The sequence below is a fragment of the Micropterus salmoides genome, unplaced genomic scaffold (assembly GCF_014851395.1).
Source record: "Micropterus salmoides isolate LMB-PRFRI ecotype aquatic unplaced genomic scaffold, ASM1485139v1 Ms_hic_scaffold_16, whole genome shotgun sequence".
Taxonomy (NCBI): domain Eukaryota; kingdom Metazoa; phylum Chordata; class Actinopteri; order Centrarchiformes; family Centrarchidae; genus Micropterus; species Micropterus salmoides.
Genome location: NW_024040707.1, coordinates 30,629,977 through 30,652,384, shown reverse-complemented (window position 1 = coordinate 30,652,384; position 22,408 = coordinate 30,629,977). Strand labels below are relative to the sequence as shown.

Below are 22,408 nucleotides of genomic sequence, written 5' to 3'. Positions count from 1 at the left end.
TCCCTCTCCATCCTTTGGACCCACCATCCATCGGAAGATCCGCAGGGGTCAGGTGCGCTGCCACATGGGTGTCAGTGAAGGTCAGGGACCTCGACGGACCAGACCCGGGCGGAAGAGGCTGGCTCTGGGGACGTGGAACGTCACCTCTCTGTGGGGGAAGGAGTCGGAACTTGTGCAGGAGATGGAGCGCTACCAGTTAGATCTGGTGGGGCTGACCTCCACGCACAGTCTCGGTTCTGGAACCGTACTCCTTGATAGGGGATGGACACAACTAAATTTAACTCAAAGTTAAAACTGTCTGATCCTGCAAATTACTTACGAGCCAGCACACCAGCAGCACCAGTATTAACAGCAACCAAGCAGTCTATGTATGAGTGATTACAGACTTGATCATTTTCCCATAGCTGGACCCAAAAATAGCTCCTTCAGCTTGGAGCTATGCCATGTGTTGTCTTTTTGTATTTTTTGTCCCTGGGGCTATAAAAGCATCACAGGCAGTGCAAAGAATAGAGGCTGTGCTCTCTAGACATGATGGTCAAACCATGACAAAATCACCCCCACATCTGCTTAACTCCCCTATCCAAATAAATTGAAGCTCTCCCTGCAGACAGCTGACTTCTGATGTGCGTAGGTTATGGTGAGAGAGAAGAAGATGAGCACCAGTACAACAGTAAGTATGCCAGCCTTAGCAGGCTCCCCTCACCTATCAGTCAGTGTGGGAGCCAGCACACCCTGACACATGACCACAAATGGTCAGCCTGACACATTCTCCACCAAAGCATCTATTCTGATTCTTTAAAAAAAAATCCAATTTATCATTTCATCTCGCTGAGGTATTTTCTTAGTTTCCCCCTGAGATTAAACAAACTATGTCTTGCTCCATCTTGATCTCATTTTGTTACAAAAAAGATCACTCCTCCTTACTGTAAAAAATGGGATGCAATTAAATATTTTCATGAACATGATGATGCCCATTGTTAATTCAGTCTTTCAAAGGAGCAACAGATAAGATTTTCTATAGCTTTATATCTTAAGATAAACTTACTAAAGGGATTTGGTTTTGTTCATTAATACTAAGGACTCAAGCATGTGATGAGAATTCTGGCTTTAAATCCTCAATTTCAACAATTGGAATTTCAATGAGAATCCTATTATTTCCAATCGTGCAAAATGATAGGAAGACTTTGGTACTCTAACCACTGCACCCCTGCACCTCTGCACCTATTAGTATGCAACCCTGATGTGTCAGTTATCTCCCACTGAGCCTAAAATAAGCACATGTTTGTTGTGTTATGAAAGGGGGGGGGGGCACTGAAGAACAAGGTGGGGGTTGGGACCAAAGTAGCAGCCTGGCAAGAGCAGGCTGTTCCAGTAAAAGACCCGCTGGAACACTGGTGCGTTTGGGGGTGAAAGTTTCCCACGGGAAGATGCACAGTCACACTGGAATCATTCTGAAGTATTCAAAAGTCAAGTAAGGAGCTGATCTGAGATCGATGTCTTGGGTGTCAGGATTACAACTTGGCAACATTAGACGGAGGGGGTAAAGGGTCTTCCTGAAGACACTCAACTGAAATGTAGCTAATTATAGATAGAAACACACAAAGCGCACATGGAAATAGCCTCTGCTGATAGAATAAAAACTGCCTTGCAAATTTTGCAGAGGAAAGGCTTGAGATGGTATTAGAATATTTGTGAATGTCACTATATTACGGAGAGTGACAACTAAGGAGTAAGAAGTAAGTATACATAAACATAATATAGGATCGGGTACAGTAAGTGACATGAAATTGCTTTTACAAAGAGAACAACTCCTGCAAGTCTGTAGGGTTTACTGGTGATTGCTAATGTGCATGTAAAAGTGAATGAAAGTCACCCAGGAGAAATGCAAATTCTTAAAGGAAATAACAAAGCACATGTCAGTGCATCGATACTGCTGGGAGCAGGTTCAAGGTAGCCTTGTGTTTCTCTACCTCCATGTGCCCTACAGTGTACACTCTATGTTGTTTTTTGTTTGTAGAATAATATGTAGGTTTGATTTATTAGAATGGACAGAACTACTGCACCTCAGTTTACACAAAAGCTCAAGTACTACTAATAATCACAACATCTGCTTTAAGACGCTGCTGTATTAGAATCTGATTATAGCTTGTTAGAGTCTCAGAGCTCTGCTAATGACAGGAAACATTATCAGCTTCCAGTTAATGACCACATCACTGCAATACTGCCTATCTTCACTGTCATGTAATTCACTTTTACTCTGTGTTGACTTACTGTGGGCTCCCTTATGTTGACCAAGGACTCATTGGCCCTCTGTTGTGTTTCACATTAGATGAGATAACTCTCAGCAACACTCTATTCTATTTTTATTTCTATTCATATGGTACTTAGAATTGCAACTGTAGAGCCAGGCAACAAGCCAGCTTAGGGTGTGACCTTCGCTCAACCTGCATACATCCTCAATGATATACTTTACAACCCCGTACACAAAAAACCCAGTTATATTCCCTTAATACTGCTTTAACAACTTTTAGTGTGTCTGTGGCAGTCACTGCTTACTTTAAAGTGACATTAAGAGGATTTGTGATAATAAACACAGTCCTGTTACATTCCTGTAACCTTCTTATGGTACTTGGAACTATGGGTGCTCAATTGTGAATTTATAGACATCCTAAAGTACTATATGTTGTTTTGCACTTTGAACTATACACTTTAAAACCCCCATAATGTAAGGTAACTTCACTTTTCTTGTGACATAAAAGTTAAGATGTTTTATGTTTGTGTTGGTATTAATTTATGTATCCTTATTATATTGACATAGATATTTTCACAAGGGTAAAACTGCAATACATCCTGAGTTGTATGGAGACATTCCACAAGACCACATTCAAGTGAAGCCTTCTAAAAACTACTGCAGTAAGTGACAGCTTGACTGTTCCAAGTATCTGGCAGCCTGGCTTTTGAAAGAAAGCAGAGAGATGTCACATACCTTTTCTTTAAATGAGCTGTCAAACTGTATTTTCCTCCAAAAATCCCAATGCTTGCATGATCCGAGCAGAGACTAGTTTCATGCTGCCCTTCAGGCAAATCTGACCAACCCCGACCACTCACCAACAGCTGTCAAGCTAGGCATAGTAGCAAATACATATTTTCCTGTTATCACTTTCAAAATAAAACACTTACTGGCAAACACCACACTGACGTTTTAGTTTGGAATAATAAAAGACCAAAGTGACGTTTAGACACTATTTAGGGTCCGAGCACGAAACGTGTGAAGTCCCTACTGGAACTGAAGGGATTTTTTTCTTTTTTTCTGCAAAGTAAGCTGGTTTTGACCGTGGCATGGCATTGAAAACCAACAAAACAGGAAGTTGTATCAATTAATCATTAATCATCATTAATCATTATTAATCCATGTTGTAAAATTTGTGAGTTTTCAGTTAACGACGTGACGGTGGTGTGGCGGTGAAGTTAAACGCTTCGCAATCCATTACACAGGAAGTTCTTGTAACTTGATTGTGCATGCTCAGATCTGTACCAAATTTTACACTTTGACAAGAGTCGCACCCTGAACACATGTACATGCCAGCATTCACCCATAGTCATAGCGCCACCTACTGGCAGGAAGTGACATTCAATGAAGCAGCCCCCGCAACACGTTTCACCAGATGTATGAAATTTCTGTGACATGTATCATGTCTAGATGTATTAAAAAGCCATTTTGAATTTTATGGTAATTTTTGGACGATTTACATATTCCATACTTTAATAAACTCCTGCTAGGGATTTAGCCAGACCAACTTCAGATTTTTCTGTGCAGTGTAATCCCACTGATGATTAAAAGTTGTACAAACGGTGAGTTTTCGTGTAAGGGCGTGCCCATGGCGTCCAGTATCGATGCTTCGCCATGAAAGAGGAAGTTGTTCTAACGTCAATGTACATGCTTAAATCTGTACCAAAATTTACATGGACGATAACTGTCTCGCCCCGAACACATCTATATGCCAATATTCAGTAATATTGATAGCGACAAGTGATATGTAGCACTACAAATGGACATTTAACACCTTCGTGCTTTGTCTGAAGCGTGTGGCAAATTCACAGACCCGCCTCCGGCAGAGCTCCAGAATCTACAAAGCCTCACACCTCGATGCTTTATATGTGCGAGGGCCCGCCCAACACTGCTTGCAGCTTTAATTCACTGTTATATTCCTTAACTAATCATATGCTTTAAAAAATTTTTTACTTCATATGAGTTTTTGGTAATGTATCATCAAAAAAAAAAGTTTTCTACTTTAGTCACATAGTACTTATCACACTGCAGATGCATTTTTCAAAAATGTATCCTTGCTCATTGTCAAATTTCTATACAATAAGCCAGAAGAATCTAAGAAAACACAGATTTTAAATTGATACCTATATTTTTTCACACCATTCTGATGTACAGTAATTCCAGTAACTGACATGGATTGGATTAAAGATAATTTGTTGGTAGCAAGGAGAACATGATTAAATGTAATGAAAATATAATATTGTGACTTGAAACAATTCGAAGTACTCGTTTTACGACCATGGGGTTCAGAGCCTTCAGCTGCTCTTCCCCTCGTCTCTGGAACTCCCTTCCACCAGACATCCGCAACATTGACTCACTTTCCATTTTTAAATCCCACCTGAAAACACATCTTTTTAAACTGGCAAATCCCACGTGATCACTCTTTCTCAATCTTTGTTTCCAGTTGTTTTGTACCCTGATTTTATGCACTGTAATTATAGTTGTTAATTTTATCGATTATTGCTGTACTGTTTTATAATGTTTTGTGAGGTGACCTTGAGTGTTCAGAAAGGCAACTATAAATAAAATGTATTATTATTATTATTAAAATAATAAGTAAAGTAAAAATAATTAAAAAGCTCAGTTGAGCTCAGTCATTGACAGCAGGGCTCCAAAAAACAGCTGGCACAGACAACATATCAAGAAGATGCTTAAATGATTGGACAGATGTGTGCTGAATTTGTTTTATTCAACTCCAAAACAGAAACTAATTGGCATTTTTTGAAAGATCCTGATTCACACAATATCCTGAAACTTAGGACGCAAGACCATTAAAATTATATAAAAAAGTAGCCACAATGTAGGCTATTTTACAACATAAACACAACAAATTACATCCCTCTCTGAGTTTCATTTCAGCGGAACACCGCTGTTTTCTGTAAAGTGTAATGTTATACTATAAAACACCCATGGAAAATGTATTATTATTAGATTATTTAGTAAGCTGTCAATGTCCTGATTGAAGAGAACAGTACAAATCATTTAAGCAGCAGCACTTTAGTAATTTAGCTGGAAAGTACAACAATGCCATCTGCTGTTTTGGTGGCAGTTGGACCATAAATGACACATGGCTTTATCTTGTAATGCTGCCAGGCAATGTTTTCTGTTAAGGGCAGCTGAAATGTATCAGGTAACCTAATCCAACAGAAGTAGATTAGCCTATAGTTGTAACTTCTGTTACTTTTTAAGTCGACAGTAATTTATTGTGTTGTACACTTATAGGCCTACACACACACAATACATAAACAATGTGCACCAAGGCAGTACACATACAAAGATGTTGCTTTAGTGACCTTCAGTACATTTTTGTAACTTTTTATATACTACTTGGAGTGAAGTCATGTGATGGTCTGATGCAAAACATGCCATGTAACTTTTGATTCTTCCATAAATCAACAAATCTTTTTGAGTTTCACTGATTAGTGTGCTTTAATCTATGTTTTATTGTGCCTTAGGGCCTATACAATAAGCATTCCCACTAGCGCAAAAAAGAAACTATTCTTTCATGCCAGTTGAGAAGCAATATGACGGTACGAAAACATCATAGCTAAGAAATGTAGGCTACTGTAGCAAATAACGCGTCTGACTGCAGTCGTTGGTATTGCACGAGAGCTCAACCACCCACGACAAAACCACATTTTTAAAGTGGTATTCTAGACAGGATGTGTGAATTCAATACATTGCATTGCACCTCAATGAATACCCTTTCTATGCGACAGGCCCGTAAAAAGAGTCCGTTGATGCAAGAGTACGCTTTACACCCGGCCTTATGTCATGGTTGCAAGGACTTTAAATGCTTCAGCATGTTTACTACGCGTCCATTGGTCCACCCTGCTCCAACTCTGGTCCAATCACATCACAAAGGGGGGAGAAGCGTGCGCCCCACCTTGTTTCGGTCACGTGACGTGAGCTTACGAAGATGGTGGAAGTTTCTTCTTCCTTGAAGTGAAGCCCGGACTGAAACCTAAACATCTTCCAGACAGAAGGCTAGGAATTCACCGCAGCGTCACTAGTTTGGTTTTACAGCATTTATTCGGATTTGTGTAAGTGATAGAAGCCAATTCCTACATCTCTCACCGGTGGCATTTGTGTTTTTTCAATAGCCGTTGGACTTTGGGATTTCCAGCCAGCCATGATGTTGACACGAGCAAGCTAGTCGGCTCGCAGTTAGCCAGCGGGGATGGCAGGAGGCTGTCAAAACTGGTGGCCAGCTGACATTCAACACGTACTCAGCAACTCCTGTGACCACCCTGCCACTGTAAACATACATAGTGTTTAGCGTCAGTGAGTTAGAGTTTATTAGCTAACCAGGACATAACGTTACTGTTCCTCATTGTACGGCTAACTGCTTTTGCGTTAACGTTAGCACGTTATCAGTTCCTAGTTAGATTAAAATATGTAATCTTGACAACATTTGTTAATAATTGTCAGTGATTAATGCACACGCCGACTAGCACTGTTGTAATAAATAGATTATAGTTGTTTTTCCTTAGTTACGTGTTCTCGTAGGGACAGAACACATCTGGTAATGTTTCCGCGATTTTCGCTAAAATGAAGTGCTTTGTAGAACACAAACTACGAGACTTGTAGAAAACACAGGGAGCCACTCCTCAATACGACCTAATACAGTAATAACTGAAACCATATTTTGGTTCTAGCTGTTCTGGCCGCATACTTTTATTTCTTTGGATACTTTTAGGGATGTTGGAGAAGTAGATCAGCAAAGAGGGAAAGAGACAATGCTTTTTTTGTTACAGTTGTTAGTCATCTGTAACTTGGCAAGACTGGTTGTGTTAGTTTGTGTCCTGGCCTGCCAGTATTTTCCTCTACAGGCAGTATCAAATGTTTGTTTACTGAACAGGGAGGTTTTCCTCTCTGTTTTCCTGGGTTGCCCTCATGTTAGGGGAAATATTTTGACTATCAGTCATCAATCACAATATCTACATGATCTCCTGACTTTAATGATCTAGTTTATGATTACATTGTACTTTAATTAATTCATTACGTATGCCATTGTGGTGTATTCAAAACAAAAAAAACACTCATGAATTACCTGAATGGTTTTACATTTTGGATATTTAAGAAGTAGCAGACTCTGGACAGTGATGGATATGAAAGGGACACAGAGCTCATGTTGTTTCCTTGAAGCGTCTTAAAAGATGAACCTGTTATAATCCTACTAAGTTCGTCATCATGAAGGTATGTCGGCAATATGCACCATTGTTTGGTATGCTTATTCATGGTGTTCACTAACAGTCTAGATAATATATGTTTAGCTTATAGATGATGAGATTTCCAAAAGTTGCAGTGACTCTGCTGGTCTTTAGACAGGTTCAGGTGATATTGTTCGAAGTGGGCTGTTCAGGTGCACAACGCCCTATAAGATCATAAACTCAGAGCTCTGCTGCCAAGGAAATGGCACAATTTGAATTTAAAATGCCTCACAGAATCATGTAACACAATTTACTGGCCTGTGGACAATTTTATTCAGCTGGTTAAAAATCAGAGTCAAGCAGGTCATTGTAGAGTTTAATAAGGGTGGTGATGGCGCAGTGAATGAGACGCATGCCTTTGGTGTGAGAGACACGAGTTCAATTCCCCACTTTGACACACCCACCCATGTGTCCCTGAGCAAGACACTTAGTTGTCCAGAGGTGTGTGACCTTTGACACATATAGCTTTAGAAAATCAGCTAACATGTATGTAATGTAATGTCATTGTAATTCAGACACTATCCTCATCAACAAAATGCAGTTGGTCTGCTCTTAATGCTGCAAAGTCAGCAGTTGCACTGAATTATTGACAGAGAATAACAGTAGCCAAAAGGAAATTTTACCCAGGAGCCCCTCCTTTCCTCTGCTCTGGCATGTGCTTACTGGAAGAGATAGACTGAGGAACATTCATTATTCAGTAATGCATGAAGGAAAGATCACAGGACCTGAATCCTGTACCTGTGTTAACCTTTTTTTGTCTTTGATTGACACGTTTGTCAGTGGTGCAGCTTAATTGGCACTGGATTTTTAGACTCGTATCTATTGACATGCTATTTTACTGTCACACAAACATTATATGACTGTTTTTTACTTCTTTTAATGGGCAAATTATCCACAAAACCAATTAATATGTTTTCAGTGTTTCTTGTAATGATATTTCCATTACAGCTACAGTAGATTTTGTGAAGTGATCTCTGACTGTAAGCATAAATCAGGCGTTGGTGTCAGTTCCTTAGGGCTTCTTTCTGGCATTGTTAGTTTACAAAAATATTTCTAAAATTGTTCCGAGGACACACCACCACAGAAGAGGCTAAGATACAAATTTCAATATAAGTTTCATCTTTAGTATAGCCTAGTTGTTAGGATACTTTTGTCGCAGCATTTCACAAGTGCGTCTTTTGATTTCCTTACTTTCCATGATGGTGCAGCCTCTGTGTGTTTCACGTGACAATTGGACAGGTAGCTCTAACAGAGTGGCAAGCTTGTTTTATTCGTCAGTCTGTCCTCTTCAGATGTCGACAGTTGATGATGTTTTAGTGTTAAGAATAGATTCCAGCTAGGGGAGAAAATTTATAAATGTAGACTCTCTATTAAAACTGATGCTTCAGATGATTCATATAACATAAAAAAACATTCATTTTTCATATGCTTATATCCAAAGCAACTTACACTAAGTGCATTTGACCTTCAAAGTTACAAGGGCAAGATGTCATCAGAAATGCAGATCTGCAAATGCAGTGTATTACAAATGATTTGTTTTATGCCTCTTATTGTCAGCCTCTAGTGACTAACTGATTATGAATTCAGTATCGCGTCTGAATGTTGAACCATACTTGATTTTAATGCTTAATGGAAAATTGTTATTAGAATAAATAAAGTGGAAACTTAATTGTGCTTAAAACTGTGTGGTTGGTAATACATATGGTCCTTAATTATTGAGGTAGGGTTGTACTTGTTAATAGTTAGAAGTGAAACCACTTAGGCACCATCACAACCCTAATGATTGTCTGTGCTGCAGGCCCAGCCCTATGTCATGGCCAGTGGAGTCACCAAGTTGGGCAGCTCCAACGGTTACCCTATGAAGGCACAGCTACAAATCATTGGTAAGTCATCAGTCTTTATTAAAATTAACAGAGGTTAAGTCAAATAAATGTTGGTTATTTTGTCTGTCATACATTTATATTTTTGGTGTAATTATTTTCTTGTTTTACATTCAACATTAGGTTACTTCTGTTCAAAAGTAATAATAATGGGCCATTTTTAAGCAAAACAAGGAAAAGCACAGGTGCAAATAATAAAATGAAAGAAATTCTGTTGATTTCTGTTTAGCTGCTTCAGCTTCAGCGACCTGATATTGTGCATGCTGGCTCAGTATCACACTGTCATGGCTTACTGGGACACACAAATAGAACTGAGCCGTCATTATTGTTACTACACCTGTCGTTTTCCTGCCATGACACATCACAATGTCTGCTCTGATAAATACCACTTGTGAGGACTCCACTGCTGCTGCCTCGCCAGCTAAATACATTTTGCACTGTTTTTGTGGTGATCCAGATTTTATAGCATGTCATGTTCCTCTGCTTTGCCTTTCATTTAAAAATGTGTGCAATCTACAGTATTTCCCTGTTCTTGAATGATTTTTTTCCCTTGCCTCTTTCTTTCTGCACCAACATGACTGACTGTCTGCTGCATGTTTCCTGTTTCAGTGTTATCAGCAAAACTAAAAGAGAACAAGAAAAACTGGTTTGGTCCCAGTCCTTATGTGGAAGTGACCGTCGACGGCCAGTCCAAGAAAACAGAGAAATGCAACAACACCCACAGTCCCAAATGGAAGCAGCCACTCACTGTGTGAGTCAGTCTTGCTGGAATTAACAGACCCATATGACATTTGATCACATTTATGATAATTGGGACTTAACTATTTTATGTCTTTGTTTATATTTGCTATGTAGCTTTTGCTACTGATAAAAAACAAATTATATTCCAGTCAGATCTGTGTCAAATTGTATTTAAAATTAAAATGTTTGATCTGTTGTGTTGCCTGCATGCAGGCACCCTAATGTGTTAAATGTTACCAGCCTGGTATTTCAGGCAGCTCAGAAAAACTGTAACTGTAATTTACAAGAGTTTCTGTGTGCACATAATGAAGTTTAAGTACCTCCAAGTGTTTGAAAGGCCCTTCAGCACTTGGAACGTTCTGTGACAATCCTGGCGTAGCTCATGTTGAATTACATCGTCGAGTTCTACTGAAATGTACAAATGCGTTGTTGATCGTATTGGTGTAATGGGCCACCTTGAGCTTGCAAATATTCCCCTGATTTTGAATGATGGGATTAATGAAACAAGTTTAGTTTTTTGCAGTTTGGCTGTGAGGAAGAAGCATATCTTGAAAAATCAATGCTGACTGTAGTAATCATAATTTCCCCACAAAACTGTCCAGACCTTGAGGGGTTTCTCCAAAGCATACTAAAATAGACCTCCTTATAATCATGTAAAATTGATTTATTGGTGGCACCTGCCACAGTATCACCGCTGACTGCCACATATTGATTTTCAGTTGTTTTTTTAACTATTTAAAATGGGTAAACTCGATCCCTCAATAAATGCAGAAGTGTCCGCCATAATGCGGCATTCATTCAGGTGTGCGGTATAATTCCACAACTATGTGTGCTTTCGCATAGCGATCCGGCTTTCTGGAACCAGCAGCGTAGAAAAAGACCCGTACCTGTAATACAACACCACCATGCTGGCTGTGGTACCGGCTCAGAGACGGATGAAATCGGACCCCCCTTTGAGCTCTGTAACTTTTTTATACAGCGCAGCGGCATATTGGCCCCCTCCTCTTCGTTCACGATCTCAATGAAAACATGATCATGCACTGAATCAAGAGTTGAATAGTTAGTATCATGAACACAAATGCACACATTTATACAAGAATAATAGGACAGGTTAAAATAAGTTAACTCTGATATGTTAGCCTCTCTATATTCTTTCATCCGAGACCCACCTTCAAATAAGTTCATAGCAAGCACGGAGCCTAGCTTATAAGGATAGCTATGTTAACATTATAATACAGCTGGGTTGTGGAGGTGAGCACGCTGTACTTAGCTAGTAGCCAATATCGACTGCCCCCCTCCCCCCAATGCCACATTCTATGGGAAACACTGTCCACTCTTTATCACAATGTCTTGCCTGCAACTTTCTTTCTGAATGAGTCACCAGGTCTTGTTTTTCGGGAAGGATTTTGTCTGTCATGTAACTCTTGACTTCAGGAGAATGGTATTTGTACATTTTATAGAAAAGATATGCTATCTCCAAGTGGTTTGTACTTGAAAGAATAAGTCCACACAGAGGTGAGAGTAGGTCCTATTCATTTACAGGAATCCTGGTTTTTAAACGCATATTGTACATTTATTGCACCCCACTTCCTGCAGTCCAACATATTCACACTTCAGATGTCCTCTTAATTTTAGCCTCTCCAGGATCTTCTGCTGTGCACAGGAACTTTCTTAATATAGAGTTCTCCTAAAGTTTCTTTTGGTCACATCCAAGTAGAGTCATTAAATGCAACAAGTGTTTACTATTAGATGTAATCAGACCCGAGCCCATGTGCCCACAAATGTTTTTTTCCTGGGGGCGCTGAGGTTGCTAGCTAAACAACTGTCATAGTGATGGTTATAGACACTCATTGTCCCTGAATAGCTTCTGAACTTTATTGTCTGGGGGTTGCTTTCGAAACAAGACAAAGGTTTTGCTGCTTGCACAAAAAAGGTTACTGAGTTTGAAACTTTGCTTGATGAAATGCGGGTGAAATCCTTATAGTAAGATCTTGGAGGGCTTTCCCAAGTCAGATCAAGGCACCGCTCTTTTTGTCATCCAAAAGTATCAGTGGATTGCACATATTAACTGAATGGTTTGTTTCAACAGGATTGTGACTCCATTCAGCAAATTGGTGTTTCGTGTGTGGAGCCACCAGACCCTCAAGTCAGACGTGTTGCTAGGCATGGCCACACTGGATGTCAGTGATACTCTCAAGTCTAATGACATGAAAAGTGAGTGAATGACACGCACCCACACTCAGCTCTTCTACGTATAGTTTTTTCCTCTCTAGCCCACTTCGTATTATTGATTTTAATGCTTCTTTCACAACAATATGAGCAAACTCCCTCAGGATATCGCGTGTGTGCATCTGTGTTGGGGCCATTCATCGATCATTCATTATTCCATTACTTTTCCTGATGATTCAGATTTTTGCCACAGTGTCATTTTAGTATCGGTATCGAGATATTTAGGCAGGTATGGTATTGAAGTCATAATTTTGGTATCGTGACAACACTAGTAGTCACTTAAAAAAAATCTAATTTCTTAATGTTTCTTCATCGCCTCCATGTTAAAAGTAATTTCTGTACTGCTGCTGTCAAGATAACATGGCGTTACACCATGCGTCCATCTAATAGTCGTTTTATATTTTCTCTTTACTGTAACGGCCACATATGAGAGAGAAGATGGCTTAAACTAAGTTAACAGTCTGTTGTTACAGTCTCTAAATTGTGTGTTTTTTTGTTTTTTTTTGTTTTTGCCCCACACTGATTCTCCAGTTCAGGGAAAGGGTTGACATACAGTGTTTAAATCAATCTGTGTCACAGCAATCCTTTTGAATTTGAGGTCCAGTATTTTTTGATCCAGCATCTGACAAATGGGGTCTGTAATTATCATTAATATTATAACACAGCAGTGATGTGGAAATTAGAATAATTTTGAGATATGCTACTATGATCATTATTCTGATGTGATTCAGGTGTTACTTTTTCAGGATGATTGAATAATTCTATATAATAAATATAGAAATATTAATGAGACATGTTTTTAATATTAATTTTAGATAAATTAATTGTTATATTAATCGAGTACTAGGTCTATAGCTATTAAATTAAATTAAATTTTATTTATATAGCGCCAACAGTTCCCACCAAGAGCAGCACTAGGCGACAGAGGCAAGGAAAAACTTCCTTTTAAGAGGCAGAAACCTCAAGCAGAACCATGGCTCAGGGTGGGCGGCCATCTGCCTCGACCGGTTGGGGGTGAAGGAGAGAGAGAGAGAGAGAGAGAGGGAGAGGGCAAGAGAGGAACAGAGAGAAAAGGAGAGGGATGGAAGGACAGAGAGGGGAGGGAGGCAGCCTACACAATAAACACACAGAGGTACAGACAGTAAAGGTGATGTTGCTATAGACTAAATGAAAAATGGTACAGATATTTATAGTACTGATAATGATAACAATCGTAATGTTAATGATTATAATAACAATAGGACTAGTAACAATAGTTGTTGTAGCAGAGGGTGTCGAGCAGGAACACGGGGGCAACAGGTGACCCGCAGCCACAGATCCAGACTCCACAGCTCCAGAGCCAGAAAACCTGCAGGAAGTGATAGGAGGAGAGAGGAGAGGGACGAGAAAGCACAAGACTACCGGAAAGGGGAGAAGTTGTGTTGGTAACATGCAATAATAGGATGAGGTTGCATACAGAGGGAGAGAAAATAGAGGAGAGAGGAGCTCAGTGCATCATGGGAAATCCCCCGGGCAGTCTAGGCCTATAGCAGCATAACTAAGGGATGGTTCAGGACTACCTGAGCCAGCCCTAACTATAAGCTTTATCAAAGAGGAAAGTCTTAAGCCTAGTCTTAAATGTGGAGATGGTGTCTGCCTCCTGAACCCAAACTGGAACCTGGTTCCACAGGAGAGGAGCTTGATAGCTGAACACTCTGGCTCCCATTCTCTAGGAACCACAAGTAACCCTGCATTCTGTGAGCGCAGTGCTCTGGTGGGGTAGTAAGGTACTATGAGCTCTTTAAGATAAGATGGTGCCTGATCATTAAGAGCTTTGTAGGTAAGAAGAATGATTTTAAATTCTATTCTGGATTTTACTGGAAGCCAATGCAGAGAAGCTAAGACAGGAGAAATATGGTCTCTTTTCCTGGTTCCTGTCAGAACACGTGCTGCAGCATTCTGGATCAGCTGAAGAGTCTTAATGGACGTTTTCGAGCAGCCTGATAATAAGGAATTGCAGTAATCCAGCCTAGAAGTAACAAATGCATGGACTAGTTTTTCTGCATCATTTTTAGACAGGATGTTCCTGATTTTCGCAATATTACATAGGTGAAAAAAGGCGGTCCTTGAAATTTGCTTAATGTGAGACTTAAACGACGATTCCTCACAGTGGTGCTGGAGGCCAGGGCGATGCCATCAAGGGAAACTATATCTTTAGATAATACGTCACGGAGGTGCTTAGGCCCCAGTTTTATCTGAGTATCATCTGCATAACAATGAAAGTTTATGGAATATTTCCTGATAATATTGCCTAAAGTAAGCATATATAAAGTGAAGTGGATTGGTCTGAGGACAGATCCTTGTGGAACTCCATGACTAACTTTGGCATGCATGGAGGACTCGTCGTTAACATGTACAAACTGAAGTCGATCTGATAAATAGGACTTAAACCAGCTTAGAGCGGTTCCCTTAATGCTAATGAAATGTTCCAGTCTCTGCAATAGGATTTGATGGTCAATGGTATCAAATGCAGCACTAAGATCTAATAAAACCAGTACAGAGACAAGTCCTTTGTCTGATGCAATAAGGAGGTCATTAGTAATTTTCACCAGTGCTGTCTCTGTGCTATGATGAGCTCTAAATCCTGACTGAAAATCCTCAAATAAACTATTGCTCTGTAGAAAGTCACACAGCTGTTTAGCAACTGCTTTCTCCAGAACCTTAGAGAGAAATGGAAGGTTAGATATATTGACTGCAGAAAGTTGGCGACTTCTGCACACGGTGCGCCTCAGCATGAGCTGACCCCACTCTTTGATTTTATATGGCCTACCACTTCATGGCTGAATATTTAGTAGAGAGGAAATTTCACGAATGCACAGGTGGCAACCTATCACGGTACCACGCTTGAATTCACTGAGCTCCTAAGAGCGATCCATTCTTTCAGAAATGTTTGTAGAAGCAGTCTGCACACCTGGGTGTTTGATTTTATACACCTGTTGCCATGGAAGTGATTGGAACACCTGAATGCAATGATTCAAAGGGGTGTCCTAAAACTTATATACTTAAATATAGTGTATGTCACGGTAATATGATAATAATAAGAATGATAAAAATAATAATAAAAACATTATTATTGCAGACATATATTACATATATAAATTCAAATTAGCTTTATTGGCATGAATGTGTAACAACAATATTGCCAAAGCATCATACAAACCACTATATAGATATATATAACTACACACACACACATTTTAGTGTACCAACTGAGAAGTCACACTCAAAAATGCCTCCAACATCAAACATTATAGACATGTAACATTTCTCTATAATGTTTGACTAAAACGATTCCTTGATAGGTGACATCACCATTGTCATCTCCTCTCCTTCCAAAGTCATCTACTATTATTGGCACAAATATCAAAACATTTTACTATACTTGAAGAAATCACACTCTTACAATTCCTTCAACAGTGAAAATTAATTAACAGTTAAAATTTTGACTGAACTTTGACCTTTGAAGTAACGGAGCCTGAACATGTCTGGAGAAAGGCCACAGCGAGCATGATGGTGTTTACATGTTTATTGCGGGATCTTCGTTTGAAATCGTTTGTGTTTTGGATTATGCTCGGTGATGAGTTAAAGCCTATGGTTCAAGCACACGTACGAGCACACACCTGGTTGCAGTCTTAAAATCACATTTGTCGCTGATAACTACATATTGCCACTTTAAGGCATGTACTTCAAGTGAAGAATGACCAACTCATCGGTAACACAGCCACTCTCCGTTCCTGTTTCTGCATGCTCCGGTAGGCTCCGGTCAGCTGATCATTTTGTTTTGTGGTGCCCAATGTTATCAACACAGCAGTTACAGAGCGCCCACTGGAGGCAAACTGTGCAACACTCATGACATGAGTGAAGGATTAAACTCTCCATTTTTTTTTTAATAGCCATAAATCACCTGTTATAAACACAGATACGATTATTCTGCAATTAGCTCATATCAGCCGACATCTGCAGAACAATAAATCGGTCGGGCTGTATTTTGAACTGCTACTGTAAATTGCTGGTTTGACATTTAAAGGGACAGTGTTCCTTGTCACTGATAGGTTCAAGGTATGCCTGCATCAATAATAGCAGACTAAATATTTCAGTTGTCATTGAATTACTCTGACTGTTACCATCTTGTGTTTTTGTTGTCTCATTGTAGTCTCTGAGGTGGTGCAGACCCTACAGCTGTGTACAGACAGAGACCAGTCAGATGTGGTGGGAGACCTGTCGGTCTGCCTAGACGGCATGACTGTCGAGCCCGAAATGTTTGCCGCAGCCGAGGCTGACCATCACAGTGAGTTTTTCATTTCAACTGTAAAAAATACACTGGATACAGTTATTTGACTGCACTTATGTAGTTAGTTAGTTCATCCTGTCAGTATCATGTCTTAGTTGCTTGTAGTTGAAGGATGTGGGACAGTAAAGAAAAACCTTTGTATTTACATCAAAAGGGTTAAGTATAGTAACATTAGATAGACTTTTTGTTTGGTTGACTGGTTTTGTTGTGTGAACAGGTTATATGCTTAGTTTATGTTGTGTTTTTTCCTCAGTTACATCAAATGGGGATTCACAACCAAATGGGGATCATGCCATAAGGTACAATATCTATTCCCATTCTCAGTTAAGTTTAACTCCTGTCACAGTTCTAGTTTCTGCTCTATTTATCTCCGTTGAACCTCCCTCCTCACAGCCGGAGTCGAGACAGCTCTCCAGCGGTGGACGGTGTAGAGCACAGGTCTTCTCCCAGTGTTCAGAGGTCAGCGAACAGCACAGGGTCTCCCTCAGTGTCAGGGGGTTCAAGGCCTGTCCGACCACCCAGGCCCTCAAGACCTCCTCCTCCAACCCCCCGCAGACCCACCTCTTCACCAGGTCAGACTGAAGGATGGTCCTCTTCTAATCTGCTCTAGACACTTTTCAACTCCCAAGAACAGGAGGGGCTTTTCTTCCTACACTGAATGTGTACTCTGTCACAATCCAAGCAATGTAAAACATTTACCCTAAGGCTAAATTAGGTGTTGGGCCAACACTTGACTCATACACACATTTTTGTACTACCAGTTTACTTTAAAATGAGCCGTATTTATACAAGGCAACACACAGATAATAGAAATGTGTCAGAGTTACATCTGTGAAGAGAAGAATTGGTTTTTCCAACTCAAGCTGCAAAGCCAGCCCGCATTGATAAACTCCAGGATTGCTGTCCTGGTCTGAGGATCTATGATTTAACTCATGTCTGGTTGTTTCCTCAGCATCTTCCAGCAACAGCTCTGCACCAGCTGATGGCAGTAACAGTCAGTCAGGTTCTGATACACCAGTGCGAACACCGGCCTCAGGGCCTTCATCAGCCCCAGACTCAAGTCCTTCGACAGGCTCAGACAGGAACTCCGCATCGGCCTCCAGCTCTGGTGCTGCAGCAACCAGACAGCCAACCAGCAGCATCACCCCATCTCTCCCTCCCAGGGTCCCCACTGTCAACGCTGGACCGTTGCCCCCAGGGTTAGCTCTCATTTTGTAATCGTTGCAGAAGCGCTGAGCGAGGTTTTGGTTATAGAATAATCAAAACAGTATTTTTGCAAGTTTAAAGTGTGACAAGTACTATTTGATCCCTCAAAGTCATGCTGAGCAGTTATAGTATTATGCCCAAGCCAAACATGAATTTATGTTTACTGATTTGTCTTTGTTCTGTTTCTTTGTCTCAAGTCATCATACAGGATACAAGCTACAAAACCACAAATGTCAGCAACAGAAAATTCAAGAAGAAAATTGATTTATCACTCAGATGACGATTAGATATTGGGTCACCTTTGAGCAAAAAGTTCCGTGATAACATATACTTTTGCCCAAAAGAAATACAGCAAAGTTTAGTGAGCATTTATTCATTTCTGAAGCCACATATGGATAAATGGAAGTGTTTGCACAAGGATGCGAGTCTGAGGACAAAAGGTGGAAGTGGGATTACTGGTTAGTCTGGTTTAGATTTTGCATCAAACCTTCACTGAAATGAAAGCTTGTGTACAGGCACAAGTTACAAATGTGAGATAGAGAAATGGTTTCAGAATTATAGCATATCATTATTAATAGAGAAGGATGCGATGTTACCATTTTGTATTTAGAAAACAACACAGGTCTGAACATTGATTACATCTGTGTTTGTCCCTACGGCATTTTACATTTTAACCGTGGTCATGACTAACACTACGTTATCATTGCAGTCTATTTCTTGTTGTCTGTCTCTTTGATTTAATTTAGACTTTAATATCTTAAATACCCCTTTTGAGCTGTTTTTAATGTTATCATTGTGATTGATAACATTGTGACTGTCACGGGTTAATTGTTGATTTTGTAGCTATAGCAGTTTAAAAACCATACATAATCTAAATTGCTTGAGCTGTGCATCCATACCTAATGTCCTCAAATGTATTTGTTATTTTATCTAGGTGGGAGCAGAGAGTGGATCAGAATGGCAGGTTGTATTTTGTCGATCACGTGGAAAAGAGAACAACGTGGGAACGCCCTGAACCCCTGCCCCCTGGGTAAAAAGTCCTTTACTTTTTATATATTTTCTTCTTGGATACAGATTGTGTTTTCCTTGATAGGTTATAGTATTCTAATCTATTTTTAGATCAAATAAGTCTCTTAAACAATATGGTTGCCAGATACTGGCTCAGTGTCCTATGCTATGTCCACCAACTTAAACCTTCTCATACAAATCATCTAACTAGCAGTTTTGTTAGTCACACATGTACAGAATTGTCATCAGAATTCAGAATTAATTAGTCAAGATGCTGGCAGAGCGACAGCATTGCATTTCATCCGTAACTACTAGGGGTGAGACACTTAACCCACGAGACAAGATTCGATATTGGGTTTACGAGATCGAGATAAGATGAGATTTTAACACAATTTTTGGGAAATCTTTAATGTATATTTTTATACAATATAATATTTAAAGAATTGTCACCTGCCACCTGAATTTTGTGTTATATATATCACCATAAACTTGTGCAGAAAAATTCCTCAGAATGCAGGAAATAAAGTTTTTAATGCTCAAGGTTTTAATATAATTTAAAGTTCCCATTACATAAATAAAAAAATCGTACTCTTCCTCCTCGTCCACCACCTCTTACACGATCTCTTCCTCCTCTGCCTCTCACATTGTTTCCATCTATTGTTGGTATCAACATTCAATGTAACTGGGCCACCCTGTGTACTCTGAACTGGCTTATATTCTAGACAACTGATTTGATCACATCATTAGAAACAAGTATGAACAATTTTGAGTTGTTGTGTGTAAACGACGACAACTGTGTTGTAGCTCAGTTTATTTATTCTCACAGCTAGGCTAACTAAGTGATTATTACCAAATCTTTGTTGTTGATTCAACAAATGGGTTTAGGCCACTGAGCATTGGGTTCAGAGAATGGGTTTTAGTGTTTTAGCAATTGTGAAATACTGTATTAACTCTTAAACAGTATTATTTTGAATAGATATAACATTGCCAGTGCCATGTCTTCTTCTTACATCAGTTTCAAAGATTGAAGAAAGAAGGAATGTAGATATTAAGAGAAGTGAAAGTTGTTGAGAAATATTGTGAGCCAGGTTCAGGTATGAAGAAGTTTCAGAGACAGATGAAGACTTAACATAGCATGGTTTATTGTGCCCGGCCGAGGAGATACAGTGCCAGCATACAACATGTGAACACGTCAAATGCCAACACCAAATCTGAAGGAGAACATCATTTGGTCCCTTTTATGTTTCTGTCTTCCCCCTTGTGCCTGTAGGTTTCAGCATTAGGTCACCTTTCTCCTAGAACAACTAATCTATCTGATGTTTAGACTCCAATGCTTCGTCATATTGGAATCTCTCACTATCCATGAGTTGTACTCTAATCTGTGGAGCCAGTGAGTTCTTGTAAACATTCTTGTAGGACTTAACCTTGTAAGATTCACAGAGAACACTGATATCTGCTAGCCTGACGCCTGAGCTGCTGTCTCTAACTAATCAGTCTATTGTTGTCTCCCTGACAAGGACAAGTACATGTGAGAAATACCTAAAACTATAACGTCATTTCCCCGTTACATCAATTAAGACACCTAAGAAATATTCTTAACAAAAGTGAGAGTAAAGAAAGAAGGGATGTAGAGACTAAGAAGTGAGAGTAAAGAAAGAAGGGATGTAGAGACTAAGAGAAGTGAGAGTAAAGAAGGAAGGGATGTAGAGACTAAGAGAAGTGAGAGTAAAGAAAGAAGGGATGTAGAGACTAAGAAGTGAAAGTGAGAGTAAAGAAAGAAGGGATGTAGAGACTAAGAAGTGAAAGTGAGAGTAAAGAAAGAAGGGATGTAGAGACTAAGAGAAGTGAGAGTAAAGAAAGAAGGGATGCAGACACTGAGAGAAGAGAGAGAAAATAATATAACATTTTAAAGGTTAAGTGTGTAAGATTTAGTGGCATCTAGTGTTACCCTTTCAAAGAGCGTAGTACAGCTATGGTGGCTGACACAGCACAAAAGGTATCATCTTCTCAAACATCAGAGAGTAGCCAGTCATGAAATGAGGTTTCTTTAGGTAGATATTTTAAGCAATAATATTTACTTAATTATATTGTAAAATCATATGTTATTGTGACTTGGCCACTGACAGATAAGTAGTTTTGCCTACAAAATAAAAGCGCAAGAAGCTTGTGTACTGTAATGCAGTAGTTGGAGTTGAAGTGAGCTTTTACTTTAAAAAGTTCTGAACGACATTAAAAGAGTCTGTTGCCTGCTTGACACACCTCTGGGAGAGCCATCAGAAAACGTGATTCCCCTAAATGTCCTCTGCCTGGAGATACTGGGGAAATGAAAAAGTGGAAGTAGGTTGATGCTTAAACAGCGAAACACACACACTGCAGCACATCCCGTAATGTGAACATGAGAAATGCAGCATAATTAATTTGTTGAAGAGAGAGAAAAAATGTCCCTAGGTGGGATCGAACATGCAACCTTCAGATTCCTGCGCTTTACCGACGGAGCTAACCCAACAACATGGGAATTAGATCTAATATTACGTCTTATTTTCTCACTCACAATCTAATGGTTGCAAAACGTATTTGCAGACTCCTGCTGTATATTATTACTTCTTCAAACGTACGTATTCAACACAGTAATTATTGTCTGCATTGCCTGAATTCTACCAGAAGTAGGACAAGAAGAACGTAGTGACGAAATGCGCTCTGTATTGCTTTTTGTCTGTTTTCAGCTACTGTAGAAACATGACGGAGCAACATGGCGACGTCATGTAAGGGGGGGACCTGCAGTTATGTTGATATAAATGGCTCAAGTGGTCTTTATACACCACTGAAAACATAGTTATGGATCTTGTATTGCATTTCTGTCAATAGATCCTCAGAAATATTACACACTGGACCTTTAAGTATGATTCCTTTTATAAATGGCATATTATAATATTTACATAGCATTTACAGTCATGTGTTGTTTTCTATCTTGCCATCATCCACTCAGCACTCCTGACCTTCACCACAAACTGCTCTGATACAATACATGTTTAGTATGAAGATTGCTTTTATAATATGTTAGTGTACTCCTTTTAGTGTTAGGGGTAAATTTCTATTTATTTCTCAAAATTGAAACCTGTTTAACCTTTCCTTTTAACCTTGCCGGTTTCAATCTCTCTTCTGTCCCTTGTATTCCAAAATGGATATTCATACAAGCTCCACTAATACAATTAACTAAAATCATAATTATCATAATTTGTACGTTAATTTGTTAACCGTTAATGTCATTAAATCTTCTAATTTAGTGGGGGAATCCACTAATATGCTTTAATGCACATGTTTGAATCAGTTGTGCCAGTAATATATAATCTCATTCGTTACACGTCTTACATTTTTAAATGTGCATCCCAAATAGCATTTGCTGCTAACTTCCGGTAACTATTGAGACGCTCCTTGATCCGCCATTGCTGTGAAAAAATGGTCCATTGGCGTG

General features: G+C 39.5%; 2 protein-coding genes across 2 annotated transcripts in view; one reads left to right on the top strand and one right to left on the bottom strand.

Moving 5' to 3' along the window:
• calcrl2 (calcitonin receptor-like 2) overlaps window positions 1–3,138 on the bottom strand; it is a 28,043-nt gene extending 24,905 nt beyond the window's left edge. The window contains exon 1 of the mRNA XM_038723392.1: window positions 2,987–3,138. The gene's annotated coding sequence lies outside the window, so the exon portion shown is untranslated. The remainder of the gene's footprint in view (window positions 1–2,986) is intronic.
• Window positions 3,139–6,215: 3,077 nt separating this feature from the next.
• Window positions 6,216–22,408, top strand: part of itchb (itchy E3 ubiquitin protein ligase b) — a 37,313-nt gene continuing 21,120 nt past the window's right edge. The window contains exons 1-9 of the mRNA XM_038723391.1: window positions 6,216–6,372; window positions 9,341–9,425; window positions 10,032–10,173; window positions 12,253–12,377; window positions 16,585–16,719; window positions 16,976–17,021; window positions 17,116–17,294; window positions 17,675–17,921; window positions 18,863–18,958. Coding sequence (XP_038579319.1) covers window positions 9,356–9,425; window positions 10,032–10,173; window positions 12,253–12,377; window positions 16,585–16,719; window positions 16,976–17,021; window positions 17,116–17,294; window positions 17,675–17,921; window positions 18,863–18,958 — 1,040 coding nt within the window. The 5' untranslated portion in view covers window positions 6,216–6,372; window positions 9,341–9,355. The remainder of the gene's footprint in view (window positions 6,373–9,340; window positions 9,426–10,031; window positions 10,174–12,252; window positions 12,378–16,584; window positions 16,720–16,975; window positions 17,022–17,115; window positions 17,295–17,674; window positions 17,922–18,862; window positions 18,959–22,408) is intronic.